The sequence below is a fragment of the Mobula hypostoma genome, chromosome 15 (genome assembly GCF_963921235.1).
Source record: "Mobula hypostoma chromosome 15, sMobHyp1.1, whole genome shotgun sequence".
NCBI lineage: Eukaryota > Metazoa > Chordata > Chondrichthyes > Myliobatiformes > Myliobatidae > Mobula > Mobula hypostoma.
In genome coordinates, this window is record NC_086111.1 from 70,152,755 (window position 1) to 70,171,846 (window position 19,092).

The 19,092-nt window shown below is 47.9% G+C and overlaps 1 protein-coding gene across 4 annotated transcripts in view; it reads right to left on the reverse strand.

Moving 5' to 3' along the window:
• The window catches only part of LOC134356953 (plexin-A1-like), a 462,148-nt gene that overhangs the window by 337,188 nt on the left and 105,868 nt on the right, over nt 1–19,092 (reverse strand). For all 4 annotated transcript variants that reach the window (XM_063068230.1, XM_063068229.1, XM_063068231.1 and 1 more), the window contains exon 3: nt 12,742–12,924. In XM_063068230.1, the coding sequence (XP_062924300.1) occupies nt 12,742–12,924 (183 nt within the window). The remainder of the gene's footprint in view (nt 1–12,741; nt 12,925–19,092) is intronic.

A 19,092-nucleotide genomic window follows, 5' to 3' on the forward strand; every position in this document is an offset into this window, starting at 1 on the left:
AGCACCCCCCCCTTCCCCCTCCCCGGGGAGAAGGAAGGATGCAGTTTAATATCTCCGCCTGACAGCTCAGATCGTACAAGGGAGAGTTAAATTCAGGCACCAAGCAAGTACATCAGCTAAATCAGTCTCTTCAGTTAATTGGTTTCCGAAGGAGTATCAACTATCCAGTGAGCCAGCAATTTTACAACTCACTTGGAGCTGTTCCAAGGGGATTAAAAACTCCAAGCAGTTTGGTCACATCGCTCGATGGATTAAAGCCATTGATACCAGCTGAGAGAAGAGAAAGCCAACACCAATACTCAGGGCTTAACTGGCAGTGTCGGATGTGGGCATCTAATAAGTGTAATAAAATCTGATTTCCACAAGCACATGTCTAGAAGGGAACGCCTGTTTTGCCGCCGAGGTTTGGAGACACTGGAATCCACGGGAGTCGCAGTGTGATACGTCACAGAAACAGGCCATTCGGGCCAACTTGCCCACGCTGACCAAGTTGTCCCATTTGCCTGCGTTTGGCCCTTATCCCTCTAAAATTTTCCTACTCCATGTCTAGAGGTCTTTTAAACATTATAACTGTGCCTGACAAAGTGTCTCAGCCCGAAACATTGTCTGGTTATTCCCCTCCATAAATGCTGCCTGACCTGCTGTGTTCCTCCAGAATTTTGTGTGCCTTGCACTCTGGATTTCCGGCATCTGTACAATCTCCTGTGTTTATAACTGGTATTTGAATTCTGATCGTACACTCCATTAAAAATCTCTTGTCTTTAATTTAAAGTAATTTACAACCATATTATTCTACCTCGTCCTGATGAAGGGTCTCAGCCCAAAACGTCAACTGTTTATTCCCCTCTGTAGATGCTGCCTGACCTGCTGAGTTCCTCCAACATTTTGTGTGTGTGTGTGCGTGTCTGTCTGGAATCTCTTGCCTGCCTCTACCACCTAATCCAGTTGTTCGTTTCCACTACCAAAAGGAGTTGCCCCTCAGGTCCCTTTCAAATCCTTTCCCCTCTCACCATGAACAGAAATCATAGCGGAGAGTGGGATTAGCCTTAAAACCCGGGCCAAGCATCCAGGCCAAATCCTGAGGTAGGCTATTGTGATTGACAGCCTGAACACTGGAACACCGTTCCAGGGATACAAGTTCGGACCTCACCAGGGCAACTGGGGACAGAGTCACTGAGTCATCCTGTGCAGAAACAGACCCCTCAGCTCATCCAGTCCATGGCAACCATCGAGCATCCTTAAGTATCCATTTTCCTGCATCTTGTTCTTTGCTAACTTCTTAAAACAGTGTGGAATTCCTCACAGGGGTTCCCAACCTGGGGCCCATGGAACCCCCCTGCTTAATGGCATTGGTCCATGGCATAAAGAATGGTTGGGAATCCCTGCCTAACACCTTCTAATACAATACCTTCCAAACTCCAACTTACATCAGGGTGGAAAACCAAATCACAAGACAACAAGTCAAACACAAGAGATCCTGCAGTCGCTGGAAGTCCAGGGCAACACAAAAAACTCAGCAGGTCAGGCAGCATCTATGAAAAGGAAAGTGGCGTCACAGACAGAGAGAGTCGTAAAGAACATTTTTGGCACACTGGGCTTTTTAAGTCAGTGTACTGAGAACAGGAGATAGGCTGTTATGTTGAAATTGTATAAGACACTGGTGAGGCCTAATTTGGAGTATTGTGTAGTTTTGGTCACCTACCTACAGGAAAGATGTCAATAAGATTGAAAGAGTGAAGAGAAAATTACAAGGATGCTGCTGGATCTGGAGGATCCGAGTTATATGGAAAAATTGGATATTTTAGGACTTTATTCCTTGCAACACAGAGTATTGAGAGATTTGATCGAGATATACAATATTAGTTTTGGGCTCCTTATTTAAGAAAGGATGTGCTGACGTTGGAGAGGGTACAGAGAAGATTCACTAGAATGATTCCAGGAATGAGAGGGTTAACATATGAGGAACGTTTGACTGCTCTTGGACTGTATTCCTTGGAGTTTAGACGAATGAGGGGGGACCTCATAGAAACATTTTGAATGTTGAAAGGCATGGACAGAGTGGATGTGACAAAGTTGTTTCCCATGATGGGGGAGTCTAGTACGTGAGGGCATGACTTAAGGATTGAAGGGGGCCCATTCAGAACAGAAATGCAAAGAAATTTTTTTAGTCAGAAGGTGGTGAATCTATGGAATTTGTTGCCACGGGCAGCAATGGAGGCCAAGTCATTGGGTGTATTTAAGGCAGAGATTGATAGGTATCTGAGTAGCCAGGGCATCAAAGGTTATGGTGAGAAGGCGGACTAAATGGGAGAATGGTGAAGCAGACTCGATGGGTCGAACGGCCGACTTCTGCTCCTTGGTCTTAAGGTCTTATGAGGGGTCTAAATAGGGTAAATGCAAGCAGGCTTTTTCCACTGAGGTTGGGTGGGACTACAACCAGAGGTCATGGATTAGGGGTGAAAAGTGTAAAGTTTAAGGGGAACATGAAGAGAAACGTCTTCACTCAGAGTGTCATGAGAGTGTGGATCGAGCTGCCAGTGCAAGTGGTGGATGCAAGTTCGATTTCAATGTTTAAAAGGATAGGTACATTTATGGGAGGGGTACGGAGGGCTACGGTGCTGGTACGTCGACGGGAGTAGGCAGTTTAAGTGGCTCGGCATGGACCAGATGGGCCGAGGGATTGCTTTCTGTGCTGTACTTTTCTACGACTCTACGAATAGACAGATAAATGTTTCAGGCCGAGACCCTTCATCAGGACTGGAAAAGAAAGAGGAGAGAAGCCAGAATAAGTGGGTGGTGTGAGGGGAAGGGGTACAAGCAGGCAGGTGGTACCTGAGACTAGGTGAGGGGGAGGTGGGAAATGAAGTCAACATTTTGTGTGTGTTCCTCTGGGTGGAAAATTTCTCCCTTCTGTCCTCTGTGAACCTCTTGCTCTATGCTATAAACCTCCACTCTCTGCTTGAGGACATCTCAGCCATGGGGAAGAGTATCTGAGTGTCTTCTCTGTCTTTGCCACTTACACTGTTGTTCACCAACACCACTGTGAACCTATCTCAGGTGCCTAAGACTTTTGCACAGTACTGTGTTTGTCAACGTGGAGCCCAGGGTGAGTCTGTAAATGTGGCAGGAGCAAACGATGTTGGGAGTGGCGAGGGTGGACTGCCGCAGGAGGGGTGTGGGACAGGTGGCCGGGGCAGGGGGTGGTGCGGGTACAGATACACCCAGTCCTGTGGCACCATTGATTCCAAATAAAGTTGATCATTACAGAATGTCTCTCTGTTGCTTCCTGCCCCCTACCCTCTCCCTTCCCCTTTCCCCAACGATAATTTCCTTCTCACTGCCACCTTCCCATTTTCAGTTCACAATAGAGACCCACATCGGAATCAGGTTTATCATCACTCACATCTGTCATGTTTTTTTTAGTGGCAGCAGCACAGTGTTCCAGCCTTTAGAAGGCTGAAAGGACCCCCACCATCTGGAACCTGCCCCCTTCTCACTGCTACCATCAGAGAGCAGATAGAGGAACCGAACGGCCCACACTCAACATTTTAGGAACTGATGCTTCCCCTCCGCCATAAGATTTCGGAACTATCCTCAAACCCATCAACACCACCTTGTGATTCTATTTTGTGCTCTATTTACATTCTTGTTATTTATAGTAATTTTTATGTCTGCACTGTACTGTTGTCACAAAACAATGAATTTCACAGATTCGAAGTACATTTATTATCGAAGTATGTACATGGTATACAAGCCTGAGATTCCTCTTCCCGCAGACAGCCACAAAACAGAAAACCATGCAACCCATTCAGAGAAAAGCATCAAACTCCATGCCCCCCCCATACAAGTCAGTGATAATAAGTTCAATTCTGATTAAATTAAGGATTGATCAAAAGGCCTGATTTTGAAAATGCAGAAGTACCAGTTTTATCAGGAGATGCAACAGATAACAGATACAATGGGGGGGGGGAGACTACAGAGAGATTCGACAACTGGAATCAAAATGTGAAGATCAATTATTCCCTCACTGTGTTGCAAACCAACAACCCCAACTGTTAATTACGTACAACAATCCAATAGTTTCATTACTGCACAGAGCACAGGTCTGGATTCCCGAGTTGGCAGAGCGGGATTTGAACTCATGCTCTCCTGGTTATTAGTTTCAGCACTGGCTTATTGACTTCGTAACAGGACCACTGGGCCTCTGTGACCCAACAGGGCAGCTGGAGGGGAGAACGAGCTGAAGGGAAAACAAACACAAACCATGCACTTCTACACAGTTATGTAAAAGACACGAAGGCGAGGCAGAAAAACGGGAGGGGATCGTTACCCCAAACCATTCCCATCACCCATTCGCATCTCCTCCTTGTCATTTGCTGGAGCTGACCCACAATATATCTAACCCCAGAGCCGCAGCTGGCCTGGAAGGCTCAGTCACCAAGTCTCTTCAAAATGTAGAGTTTTGGAGGAACATGCACAAAGTGCTGAAGGAACACAGCAGGTCAGGCAGCACCTATCGAGGGGATTAAACAGTTAATGTTCAGGCCAAGACCCATCATCAGGACTGGAAAGGAAAGGAGGAGGGAGGGAAGGAACAAGTACAAGCTAGAATGTGATAGGTAAGTGCAGGTGAGGGGGAAGATGGGTGGACGGAGAGGGGGATAAATTGAGCAGCGTGGTGGGGAGAGGTGGGTGAGCTAAAGGGGTGGAGAAGAAGGAATCTGCTAGGAGAGCAGAGCAGGCCACGGGAGAAAGAGGAGCGGGAAGGGAAACAGTGGGAGGTGAGGGGAAGAGAAGGGGTAAGAGGGGAGCCCAAATGGTGAATGGAGAAGGGGCAGGGGGGAGGAATTACTGGAAGCGAGAAAAATCGATGCTCATGCCGTCAGATTGGAGGCTACACAAACGGAATAGGAAGGGTTGCTCCTCCGATCTGAGTGTGGTCCCATCTTGGCAGTAGGGAAGGCCATGGGCAGACATGCCACGATGGGAACGGAAAGCAGAATTAAAATGGGTAGCCACCCAGACCCAGTGTGCATCAGGTCTCGCCAATGTAGAGGATACACCAGGAGCAGCAGATACTTGTGGACTCATGAGACAGGAGGCTAATCCGGGATACTGATATAGAAGATTGGCCATCTTAATGAGTGTCGCTTTATACTTATGACTGTGAGGCCAAGTACAGTTCCCATGCCAAATTCAAATTTACAAATGGCACCATTATTGTAGGCCAAATCAAAGGCATTGATGAATCACCATGTATGAGGGAAATTGAAAATCTGGCTGAGTCGTGTCATAACAACAACCTCTCACTCAATGTCAGCAAGACCAGAGAGCTGATTACTGATTTCAGGACGAGGAAACCAGAGGTCCATGAGCCAGTCCTCATCGGGGATCAGAGGTGGAGAGCATCAGCAACTTTAAACTCCTCAGTGTTATAATTTTGGAGGAACTGTCCTGGGCCCAACATGTAAGTGCAACTACAAAGAAAATATAGCTGCATCTCTATTTCCTTAAGAGTTTGCAAAGATTCTGCATAACATTTAAAACCCTGAGAAACCTCAAAATATATGTGTGCTGGAGAGTATATTTAATGGCTGCATCATGGCCTGGTATGGAAACACCAATACCCTTGAACGGAAAATCCAACAAAATGTAGTGGATACGGCCCAGTCCATCACAGGTAAAGCCCTCCCCACCATTGATCACATCTACATGGAGCGTTGTTGCAGGAAAACAGCATCCATCATTAGGGACCCCCACCACCCAGGACATGCTCTCTTCCCCCGCTGCGGTAGGAAGTACAGGAGCCTCAGGACTCACACCACCAGGTTCAGGAACGGTTACCCCTCAACCATCAGGCCCTTGAACCAAAGGGGACAACTTCACTCAACTTCACTTGCCCCATCATTGAAATGTTCCCGCAACCAATGGACTCACTTTCAAGAAGTTCATCTCATGTTCTTCATATTTATTGCTTATTTATTAATTATTATTTCTTTCTTTTTGTATTTGCATAGTTTGTTGTCTTTTGCACAGTGGTTGAGCGGCCAAGTTGGTGCAGTTTTCATTGTTTCTATTCTGGTTACTATTCTATGGATTTATTGAGTATGCCTGCAAGAGGATTAATCTCAGGGTTGTATATGGCAGGGATTTCCAAACTGTTCTTATGCTATAGACCCCGACCATTAACCAAGTGGTCCTCGAACCCCAGGTTGGGAACCCCAACAATGGTGACATTTGATAATACATTTAGTTTGAACTTTGAAGAGGCTCAGAGTTTTCAATGGCTTGTTGGTTTAGGATCCAAACTGTCATTTTTCTTGTAGTTTAACTTCCTTTATGCTTGCTTTTATGTTTCTGAGATCACCTGTTTGTAAAAAGTGTTCAGTGGGTTTCAGCGATCCGTGGTATTGATAGCTCTGTATTTTTTGTAGTTTTTTTTTTGTCTACAGCTTTTGTGTCACACCATCAATCACGCTGTCCCATAGGCCGTTCTTATCAAGGAATTCCCTGATCTGTCTGCTTTGAGCTAGTTTCCAGTATAAGACAACTATGATTCTTTTTAAACGCAAACAACAGGAATTCTGCAGATGCTGGAAATTCAAGCAACATACATCAAAGTTGCTGGCGAACGCAGCAGGCCAAGCAGCAACTTTGGTCCTGACGAAGGGTCTCGGCCTGGAGCGTCGACCGCGCCTCTTCCTGTGGATGCTGCTTGGCCTGCTGCGTTCGCCAGCAACTTTGATGTATGTTGCTATGATTCTTTTTTTTGTTCTTTGTCTGTTCTTTGTCTTCTTCCTTCAGTTCTCCCTAACAGTCAATCACTGCTTTTTTTTGTTATCGAGATACAGAGCAGAATAGGCCCTTCCGGGCCTTCGAGCCATCCTGCCCAGCAGTCCCCCGATCTAACCCTGGCCTAATCACTGGACAGTTTACAATGGCCAATTAACCTACCAACCGGCACGTCTTTGGACTGTGGGAGGAAACCCACACAGTCACAGGGAAAACGTACAGACTCCTTACTGGCAGCGGCAGGAATTGAACCCGCGTCACCTATACTGTGAAGCATCGCAGTAACCACTACACTGCTGCGCCCCCTTTTCTTTTTTTATGAACAACTAATAAAAGGATTGTAACCACAATACCATTACAGTACCTTAGAGGCCCGTCTGCCCATGATGGTGTGCTGACCTTTTAACCTACATTAAGATCAATCTGACACTCCCCTGCTTCACAGCCCTCCGTTTCTATCATCTGTGTGCCTATCCAAGAGTCTCTTAAAAGACCCTATCGTATCTGCCTCCACCACCGTCACCGGCAGCCCGTTCCACACACTCACCACTCTCTGCATAAAAAAACTTGCCCCTTACATCTCCTTCTTCCAAGCACCTTAAACCTGTGCCCTCTCGTGTTGGCCATTTCAGCCCTGGGAACAAGCCTCTGACTATCCACATGATCAATGCCTCTCATCACCTTATACACCTCTTTCAGATCAGCTCTCATCCTCCATCGCTCCAAGGAGAAAAGGCCAAGTTCACTCAAACTCGCTCCAAGGAAGAAAGGCCAAAGCAATAGTAATAGATGAGGCAATCCCAAATGACAGTAACATCAGGAAGAAAGAATGAGAAGCTAGAGAAATAGCAGGGCCTGAAAGAGCAGATAGAAAGGATGTGGAAGGTTAAAGCCAGAGTAATCCCAGTGGTGACAGGAGCACTTGGAGCTGTGACACCTGGACTGGGAGAGTGGCTCCAACAAATCCCGAGAACCACATTTGAGATCTCAGTTTATCATGGTCACAGATACAGTGAAAAGATTGTCTTGCAACTGTTCATACAGGGTAGTCACTACACTGTTCATTGAGCTAGTATAACTAAACCGCTCCCCAAAGTGCAGTGAGGGCAAACAATAAAATGAAAAATCATAACAAGGTAGATGGTGAGGCCAAGAGGTCCAAGAAAGAGCCTGAAAACAGCGTAATAGAAGCTGGCCTTCAATCCTGGTGATAAATACTTCTGGCTTTTGTATCTTCTACCTGATGGGAAAGAGGAGAAAAGAGAATGTTTGGGGTGGGTGGGGTCTGTGATTATACTGGGCAGAGAGAAGTATAGACAGAGCCCTTAGATGGGAGGCTGGTTCCTGTGATGTGCTGAACTCTCTCTGGAGTTTCTCGCAGTCATGTGCAGATCAGTTGCCACATCTAGCCACAATGCATCCAGACAGAATGCCTTCTATGTTGCATCAACACATCAGGGACATGCTGTATTTCTTTAGCCTCCAGAGAAAGCAGAGGCATTAGTGAGCGTTCTTGGCTGTGAACCAGGTAGTGCGTGGTTGAATCAGGACAGCCTATTGGTGATGTTCACACCTAGAAACTTGAAGAGCATGTGATTGGTAGGAACTTGCTTCCCATTCGTTATGTTCATGTGTTTATCGAGGGGAAAGACAACAGTAATTGCGTAGCGGAACTAACACCTCGCTGACAATCAACAGATATACACCTCAATAATGTGTGCCTAGCTCACTGCTCTACTCTTTACACCCTTGACACAGCTAGCCACAGCTCAAATGCCATCTACAAATTCACCAATGACACAACGGCTGTCGGCAATATCTCAGACGGTGATGAGGAGGCGTGCAGGAGTTAGGTGGGTAGTCAGCTGGCTGAGTGCTGTCACAACAACAACTTCGCACTCAACACCAGCAGGACTAAGGAATCGATTGCAGACTTCAGGAAAGGAAAAATGGGGGAAGCACACACCAGTCCTCATCGAGGAGTCAGTAGTGGAAAGGGCCAGCAGGTTCAAGTTTCTGGGTGTCAATATCTCTGAAGATCTCTCCTGGGCCCAACATATGAAGCAACCATGCAGAAAGCCCCTCAGTGGCTATATTTCATTCGGAGTTTGAAGAGATTTGTTATGTCATCCAAGACCCTAGCAAATTTCTACAGACGTACCGTGGGGAGCATTCTAACTTGTTGCATCATTGTATGCTATGGAGAAGCCCAAGCACAGGATCAGAAAAAGCTACAAAGGGTTGTAATCTCAGCCAGCTCCATCATGGGCACTGGCCTCCCCATCAACCAGGACATCTTCACAAGGTGACACCTCAAACAGGCGGCATCCATCGTTAAGTACCCTCACCACCCAGCACGTGCCCTCTTCTCACTACTACCATCAGAGAGGAGGTACTGGAGCCTAAAGGGAAACACTCAACATCTTAGGAACACCTTCTTCCCCTCCACCATCGGATTCCTGAACGGGACCATGAAACCACGAACACTACCACACTACTGTCTTTTCGCAGTGTTGATTGTAACTGTAATGCCCTGGTTCCCATCTTCACCGTTATACCGCAGGTATTTCATTTAGCAGCTCTGTAAGAGCTGTTTGTTCTGCTTTCAGCCTGTTCGGGTTATTGCTGGAGTAAGGGATGACGTGGAACGAGTGCCAACCAGTTAGCAGGAGGTTTTCTTGGTGAAGGGCACTAAGGTTGGGCTTGAGGTTTTCTTTCGTTCCAGAGGAGATGAAGAGAGAAGACGCTGGGGAGAACCGGTCATAGCATACGATTGGTGGGAGAACCGTTTGTTCGAAATGGATTGCGAGCGACGTTCGGAAAGTGGTGTGAGCTTTCACGTTGACCGAGGGCCCAGTGCGTGAGTGACAGAGAAGTTCAAGATGAGCTCCAACTTGCTCACATTTGACTGTTCAATTAGAATGGGCCCTTTTCTTTTTGTTATTCTTTACTAACCCTTCAGTTAAGATTCATAAATATAATTCCTTTAATCGTATGCAGTGTACTGTTATTTTGTGGCATTAATTTGTAACGGGATAGCAAATTACACAGCTTCCACACAAACCGAGGTTTGGGATGGGATAAAGCACGCTTCAATCTCGCAAGTTTGGCGGGGACGGAGGTCGCCTTCCCTAGACTTACGCAACAAGGAAACCAGGGTGTTTCATAACTTGCAGAATACTTTTGTTATTATGCACTGCATTGTACTGCTGCCACCAAACAACAGATTTCACGACATAAGTCAGCAATATTAAACCTGATTCTGATTCTGAGCTTGCAAAGCTGGAAAGGGAGGTAGGAAGGCTTAGGAAAAGAATTCCAGAACTGGGATTCAGATGAAAACTTGTCAATGAGCACTGGCGAATAAACGCTGCGGATGAACCAGAGAGGTTGGAGGTAGAGAAGCTCCCATAAATCTGAGGGTTTTCGGCATAGGGAGCAGCATCCCTTTGGAGACATTTAAAAATAAAGCAATAACTCAGTGCGTCACGTATCTCTCAGGAGACCTCGTTAGTGTGTTGTAGCAGGTAGATAAATGTGGCTCAGAAAGGCCCAAGTGGGAGAATTACCCCAGGGAGGATTCCGAAAACATTTCCCAAATTCCTGCACGCTGTTTAAATTCACAGCCCCACACGAGGCAGCTGAGTTGCCATGGATACACATCGCTTTACTCAGTTTACTTGCAATTCCTCCACCGTCCATTCAGCACAGAGCCAACTTTCAACAGAAACACATTCCCAGCACTTGGGCAAGTCCAATACAATGCAAAACAGGGTAAGCCACCCAGTTTCCAATTTATTCAAATTATCTGCACTCCATCTCTCTGCTCCCGTCAACACAAAGTCTTGGCAGCAAAGTGGAAGAAAGCCGGACACCTAAGTGTTAAACCAGCAGCAGTGAGACTGCGGAAGACAGGCGGAGGGAGACCAAAACACATCTTGGGAGGTCCCAGATAGAAGTCCAACCCCATCACTCATTCCAAGAAGACAGCTCACATCCCCACGGAGCCACAGCAATGTTCTTGCCAAGACTCCCTCCTCCAGCTACATCAGTTTCAAGTCACAGCTGGGGAACCTTCTCCTCCATGCCAGACCCAGGTACCTCAGAGCACAGGCCGCAACAGGTGTACACACAGTCCCCGCGGTGTACACACAGTCCCCACGGTGTACAAATCATAGCTGTGAATTAAAACTCGGCCTATTCTCCGCAGTTGGCCGAAATCCAGGAATTTTAGTTAACGATCGGAGAGCTGAAGAGGGACAATTCAGAAAAAGACCTTTCGGCCCACCGGCCTGTGCTATCCAACAAACACCCACTTTCACACTAACCCCAACCTAACTCGCTTTATTCTCTCCTTTCCCACCAGCTCCCCCCGCTTTAGATACTACACACCAGGGGCAATTTACAATTAAACTATGAAGCCGCGCCTCTTTAGGCGCGGGAGAAAACCCACGCGGTCTCAGGGCAGAACGTGCAAACTCCACACAGACAGCTCCCAAGTCGGGACTGAACCCGGGTCGCGGCAGCCACTTTATATGCTGTGCTGCTGTGCGGCCCTCAGACCCAGAGAAATCCCAGGTCCCAAGTCGATGGATCAAGTCCACTGTATCCAGATTTCAGGCTTTTGGAATTCTGCAGCATTGTGGTTACCAGCTCCGTTTGATTCCAAAATCTCCAACAACTTATTCCCAGGGTATAATAACCCAGCAACAAAAAAAATTGGAGTCTCCTTCATTCATCTAAAAATAAAAATCCCACTGGTGATGCTGTTTTAACTCAGCAGGTCAAGCGGCATCTATGGAGGGGAATAAACCGCCAATGTCTCAGGCTGAGACCCTTTATCAGGACTGGAAAGGAAAGGGGAAGGCGGCAGAACAAGGAAGTGGTGGGAGGGGGAGGTGTACGAGATGGCAGGTGACAGGTGAGCCCAGGTGGGTGGGTGGGGGAGAGCGGGTGACGTGAGAAGATGGGCAGTGATGGGCAGAAGCAGTTAAGGGCTGACAAACAAGGAATACAACAGGGGACGAGAGAAGGCCGTGAAAGAAAGGAAAGGATGGGCTGGGCATGAGGCAGAGGAGAAGAAGAGAAGGGGTGACATCACAGCAGACAGGGTTAGAAAGAAAACTTCTGGCGCACTGGCCTACATAAGTCAAAGATGGGATGTTATATTGAAGTTGTATAAAATGTTGTTGAAGCCTAATTTGGAGGATTCTGTGCAGTTTTGGTCACCTGTCTACAGAAAAGATGTAAATAAGATTGAAAGAGTGCAGAGAAAATTTACACGTATGTTGCCAGGACTTAGGGACCTGTTATATGGAAAGGTTGAATAGACCATAAGACTATAAGACACAGGAGCAGAATTAGGCCATTTGACCTACCGAGTCCTTTCCGCTGATCCTTTTTCCCCTGAGTATGTTAGGACTTTATCCACTAGAACATAGAAGATTGAGCAGAGCTTTGACAGAGGTATACAAATTATGAGGGGTATAGATAGGGTAAATGCAAGCAGGCTTTTTCCACTGAGGTTGGTTGGGACTACAACTAGAGGTCAATGGTTAAGGGTGAAAGGTTAAATGTTTAAGGTGAATCTGGACAAGGGCAGACAGAGTTGAGTCTAAGTACAAGGAGACAAGTCCTGATGCAGGGCTTGGATCTGAAACGTCAACAGTTCCTTTCTCCTTCCTGCTCGACCTGCTGGTCTCCCCCAGTGGACTGCCTGTGGCCCCAGACCCCACCTTCTGCAGTCTCTCCAAGATCGTTCGGATGTCCATTTCCTTCTGCGGTCAGCTGAACCACAAACTATGGAACTCCCTCGTACACACTCCCTCGTGAGGGGGAGTGCGTGTACACCTGTTCCAGCCTGTGCCAGGACCGTCACAACTGAAAATCCAGACGTAAAGCAGAGACACAAATCTACGCTTTGAGGCTTTAAATCACCGAGGGCCTTACCTTTTTGATCTTCCCGCTCCTGGTCCCAAAGAAGGCCACGGAGTGGCCCCTGTAGTCGTAGGCAGCAATGGACGTCATGCCATCCTCTCCGTCGACGAGGAGCGGGATGCCCTCCACCAGAGTTGTCCCACCCAGCGGCTGGTTGAAGTCTTGTCCGCAGAAGTCGTCGTCAATCTGCAAGGGCTGAGGGGGCGAAAGAACAGAACGGTCAATACAGGACCACCACCCTCATCGCCCGACCAAATCAAGCTCCAAACTCTGTCAGACCACCCCACCTGGACTGGGACCCTGGGATCTTACTGTATGTACAGAGCGTGACAGCAGTTTGAAAGGTGAGTGACCCTGGCCTTGCCAAGGACTCGGCGATGAGCTTCAAACACGGCTCACCCAGCCGCACCAAGGTCGCCCCATAGCGAGTACTTACTTTAATTGCAAGCCTCTGGGGGTCCTCCAAGAGGACTGCAACCTCATCGTAGAGCTTGGAAGCTTATGTGCCTGAATGACCTGGAGAGCTATGTTGACTGTACGCTTTGGCTCTTGGTAGGGTCTACTACTACTACTACTACGTAGACTCAGGCCTAGGGGGCCGGCGTCGGGCAAAATGGTAGGATCACCCATACCAAACAGGTCAAAGGGTAGAGGCCAGACTAAGAGTGGCCCACCGGTCCTCCAGGTTCGGGGGTTCAGGTCAGGGCTAACAACTCGACTGGTCGAACAAAACTGTCACAGAAACAGCAATGAAGAATCCTTCTAGCAATGAGTGCAACGGTATTCCCAAGTCTCACCCAGAACGATGACATTCCTGAGACTCCACGGGGAACTTGCACGACTGACAAAGGAAACTACTGACAGAATGAAGGAAGCCGTGAACAGTGCCAGAGATGGAGGACCTTCATTGCTGTCTTAAAAGCCAGCACTGTAATGGGTAGCAGAGAGGTGGTGTTGCAGAACCTCTGCCGTACAAATACATGGCTCCCAGAAAGTAGAGTCACAGGTAGACAGGATTTTTTGTTACACTTGCCTTCCTCAGTCAGGACATTTGACTATAAAATTTGGGAGGTGGTGGTGTAGTTCTACAGGATGCTGGTGAGGCCACGTAAGGAGTATGGAGTTCCATTTCAGTCGCCCTGCTATGGGGAAGTTACTTATTTCGAGGTACAGCACGGTCACAGGCCCTCCTGGCCCAACGAGCCCGCACCACCCAGTTACACCCTTGTGATCAACTTATCTGCTAACCACACGGAAGGAAACTCACATGGTCACAGTACGAACTCCTTACAGACAGCAGCGGTGGAATTGAACCTGCATCGCTGGTGCTGTAAAAGCGTTGTGTTAACCACTATAATACCGTGACTATCCACACTGTTACAACTAAACTGGAAAGAGTGCAGTGAAGATTTACAGCGATGTTCAATGTACATATATGTCACCGTATGCAACCCTGAGATCCATTTTCTTGCGGGCATACTCAAAAAACCCATAATAGAATAATAACCCTAATAGAATCAATGGAAGATCACACCAACTTGGGTGTTCAACCAGTGTGCAAAAGACAAGAAACTGTGCAAACACAAAAAAAAGGGAAATAATAATAATAAATAAATAAACAATAAATGTGGAGAACATGAGATGAAGTGTGCTTGAAAGCGAGTCCAAAGGTTGTGAGAACATTTCAATGATAGAGCAACTGAAGTTATCCTCTCTGGTTATTACCCCTCAACCATCAGGTCCCACATCACCAGGTTCAGGAAGTTATTACCCCTCAAATGTCAGGCTCCTAAACCGATGTGGATAACTTCAACTACTGCACAGAGTCTTGACATCTTCAGAAGTTTTCTAATGACTCTGCCATAGTTGGATGCATCGGCAAGAGAGAAGAGGTTGGGTACAGGGCTACGGTAGGAAACTTTGTCACATGGTGTGAGCAGAATTATCTGCAGCTTAATGTGAAAAAGACCCAGGAGCTGGTGGTAGACCTGAGGAGAGCTAAGGTACCGGTGACCCCTGTTTCCATCCAGGTGGTCAGTGTGGACATGGTGGAGGATTACAAATACCCAGGGATACGAATTGACAATAAATTGGACTGGTCAAAGAACACTGAGGCTGTCTGCGAGAAGGGTTAGAACCGTCTCTATTTCCTGAGGAGACTGAGGTCCTTTAACATCTGCCGGACGATGCTGAGGATGTTCTACGAGTCTGTGGTGGCCAGTGCGATCACGTTTGCTGTTGTGTGCTGGGGCAGCAGGCTGAGGGTAGCAGACACCAACAGAATCAACAAACTCATTCGTAAGGCCAGTGATGTTGTGGGGATGGAACTGGACTCTCTCACGGTGGTGTCTGAAAAGAGGATGCTGTCCAAGTTGCATGCCATCTTGGACAATGTCTCCCATCCACTACATAATGGACTGGGTGGGCACAGGAGTACATTCAGCCAGAGACTCATTTCTCCGAGATGCAGCACAGAGCATCATAGGAAGTCATTCCTGCCTGTGGCCATCAAACTTTACAACTCCTCCCTTGGAGGGTCAGACACCCTGAGCCAATAGGCTGGTCCTGGACTTATGTCCTGGTATAATTTACATATTACTATTTAACTACTTATGGTTTTATTACTATTTAATTATTTATGGTGCAACTGTAACGAAAACCAATTTCCCCCGGGATCAATAAAGTATGACTATGACTGTGACTATTCACTCACCCCATCACCGAACTGGACTCACTTTCAACAACTCTTCATTTCATGTTCTTGATATTTATTATTCCTTTATTATTATTCATTTTTTCTCTTTCCATTTGCATTTGCAGTTTGTTGGGGTTTTTTTGCACATTGGTTGCTGCTGGTCCTGTTGGATGCAATCTTTCATTGATTCTATTGCATTTCTTGTATTTACTGTGATTGCCTGTAAGAAAATGAATCTCAGGGTAGTATATGGTGACACATAGGCACTTTGATAATAAATTTACTCTGAACTTTGAAGGTTCAGAGGAAAAGGAAGTAAACGCTGATGAATGTATCTAATTTAGACAGGTCATCCAGCTAGGCCGAAGGACCTGTTTCTGTGGTGAATAACTATGAACACTTTCCTTTCAACTTTTACCTTACTCTTTTACTTCAAAGTGCAGAGTAAATTTATTATCAAAGTACGTATACCATATACAGTCTCGAGATCCATTTTCTTGTAGGTGCCCACAGGAAAACAAAGACGTACAATTGAATCTATGAAAGAAAACAAAGACCAACAAGCATCCAATGTGCAAAGGAGGACAAGTCGTGCAAATAGTAAATAAAAGTAAACAAATGACGTTGAGAACATGAGCTACAGAGACCCCAAAAGCAAGTCCACAGGCTGTAGAGTCGGTTCAGTGCTCAGGCGAGTGAAATCGGTCCAGGAGCCTGAAGGTCACAGAGCAGTAACTGTTCATGAACCTGGTGGCGTGCGACCCAAGACTCCTGCCCAGACAGAGAGATGGTTCCGATCGGATGGGCTCAGGTGGGGGCTCTTGGCTGGCACAAAGTAGTGGGGCTGAACACTGGTTTGCTTTGCTTCCTGAGTGTGGCCAGCAATACCCGGGCCTGTACCTGACTGCCAGTACGCTGGCAACAGCCATCATTTTACTGAGTGCAGCAAGTGTCTGGGCCATGAAGTTTCTGTGCTTGGGTCTATGATTTCCACCCCACTCCCCAGTAACAACAGGAGGAGCACCAGTGGAGTGTGGAGATGGGGCCTACTTCTCAGGAGAGGGAGGCCTGCCAGGGCTGAGGCAATCCCCGTCCTTTTTAACATCCAGGACACTTTCCAATGGTGACCAACCACCAGCACCGCACTAAAGAGCTTTCAGTCTCATTGATAGAACCCTCTTCATAATTGAAAGCGCCAACGCTGAAATTGCAGCCTCTCGATTGAGTTGTGGCCCGTGGGATTCTGTAATCAGAGGCTGACTGAATTATTTAAACAAACTCTACCCTGGCTATTTTTATGTACCCTGGGATTCGGCCCAGACCACGACCAATGAAACTGTTCCTTTCAAGTTCCCAGTTCTACCCGTAAAAGTGGAGTGCGAGCCGCAGAAGACGGAAGGAAGGAAATTCTTTGTGAACTCCATGTATTGAGGCCTTTAACGGGTGAGGGTATTCAGCACAGGGTAGGTAGTTAACAAGGTGATCGTCTGAAGGGCTCACAAGGTTAATGATTCTATTCTATAAGAGTATAGAGATAGCAGCAGACACTCGGCCCATCAAGGCTGCTCCACCATTCGATCATGGCAGATTTACTATCCTTCTCAACCTCATTCTCCTGCCTTCTCCCAGTAACTTTTGACACCCTTACTAATCAAGAAGGAGAATGGGAGGAGAGGCCAAGAGGAAGGAGAATGGGAGGGGAGGCAGAAGGCAAGGGGAATGGAGGGGAGGCTGAGGGGAAAGGGAATGGAGGGGAGGCTGAGGGGAAAGGGAATGGGAGGGAAGGCCAGGGGGTAGGGGAATGGAGGGGAGTCCAAGGGGTAGGGGAGTGGGAGGGAACCCCGAGGGGGAAGGGGATTGGAGGGGAGGCCAGGGGGTAGGGGAATGGAGGGGAGGCCGGGGATGTAGGGGAATGGAGGGGAGGCAGAAGGCAAGGGGAATAGGAGGGGAGGCTGAGGGGAAGGGGAATGGAGGGGAGGCTGAGAGGAAGGGGAATGGGAGGGGAGGCCGGGGGTAGGGGAATGGAGGGGAAGCCGGGGGTGTAGGGGAATGGGAGGGAAGCCCAAGTGAAAGGGGAATGGGAGGGGAGGCCGGGGGGGGGGGTAGGGGAATGGAGCAGAGCCCAAGGGATAGGGGAATGGGAGGGGAGGTTAGGGGGTAGGGGAATGGAGGGGAGGACTGGGGGTAGGGGAATGGAGGGCAGGCCAGTGGGAAGAAGGAGGAAGATATCCCTCACATGCAGACACAGAGATACACACACACCCTACCCCCAGACACAGACCCAGACGACTGATTTACACTTTTGTTTCCTTGTTTCATTCCACCCACCGTGTCTAGCTTTGATTTCTTTTCCCACCATCCTAAGACGCTCCCTAACAAATATCCTCCACGGCTCTAAAGCCCTCAACCAGATCAGACCTTGTCTCTGTGCTGTAGGAAGCCGGCAGCGTGCTCTCACATTTACGTTCAAATCACCGAAACAATCCCACACAATGGCAGACTACCCCCGACCCTGCAGAGGTGTTTGTGTGTCTGTGAGAGAGAGAGTGTGTGTGTGTGTGTGTGTGTGTGTGTGGGTGTGTGTGTGTGTGTGTGTGTGTGACAGAGATAGAGACAAGCACAGACAGTGACAGGGAGAGACTGTCTGTGTGTGTGGGTGTGTGTGTGTGTGTGTGTGTGTGACAGAGAGATAGAAACAAGCACAGACAGTGACAGGGAGAGACTGTGTGTGTGTGTGTGTGTACGCGCGCGTTTTAATTCTGGCAATGGGTTCTCCCTTTAACCATTAGCATCGATGATGAACCAATCAGGCCCTGGCTTGGGATCTTCCTGACCTACATGCCCCCGTCCCTCGATGGAGAAACACGCTAACATACAAAAGCTTTTTAAGTTTCAAAAAAAAGCTACTTCAGGGAACAGGGGAATATATTCGGAGCAGCGGTAACAAGGATTCGATGTTAATTAGTGGATTTATGCATACTGATGAGTGGCTGACATGGTTCTCCATGCTGTGTTGTGTGTTCGCACTGTGGGGCTGCTCCTTCTGAGCAGATGGCGAAGCTCACACCAAGTGTCAAGGCAAGCAGACCACCCAGTGGACAAGCCAGGAGCTCGGCGACCCACTGGTGCAGCCTCCCCGTGGAACAACATACACACGCACGGGCACCTAAGCTAACACACACACACACACATGCCAGAGGGACGCAGCAAAGTCAGACAGCATCTATGCCGGAGAATAAGGAGTCGATGTTTCGGGCCAAGACTCGTCATGGGGAATGGAAAGGACCAGGGAAGAAGTGAGAATAAGGAGTCGGGCTGAAGAGAAAGAGTGCAAGCTGACAGGTGATAGGTGAGGGGGCCGGTAGGGAAGGGGAAGGATAGGTGGAAGGGGAAAGGCTGAAGAACTGTGGTAGGAGAGGAGAATGGAGCATGGGAGAAAGGGAAGGAGGAGGGGTGGGCACCAGAGGCAGGTGAGAAGGGGTAAGAGGAGAACCCTCATGCCCCTCCTATGGTGTCACAGTGGCACATCACATAAAACCGCTGTCTCGCAGCACCAGAGACCTGCATTCAATCCTCACTGCATACCCGCCTTCGCTCCCGGTGTGGAAAGTATGGCAAGGCAAGGGTTACGAATATATGGAGGCAGGAGTAGTTTACAGACGACGTGC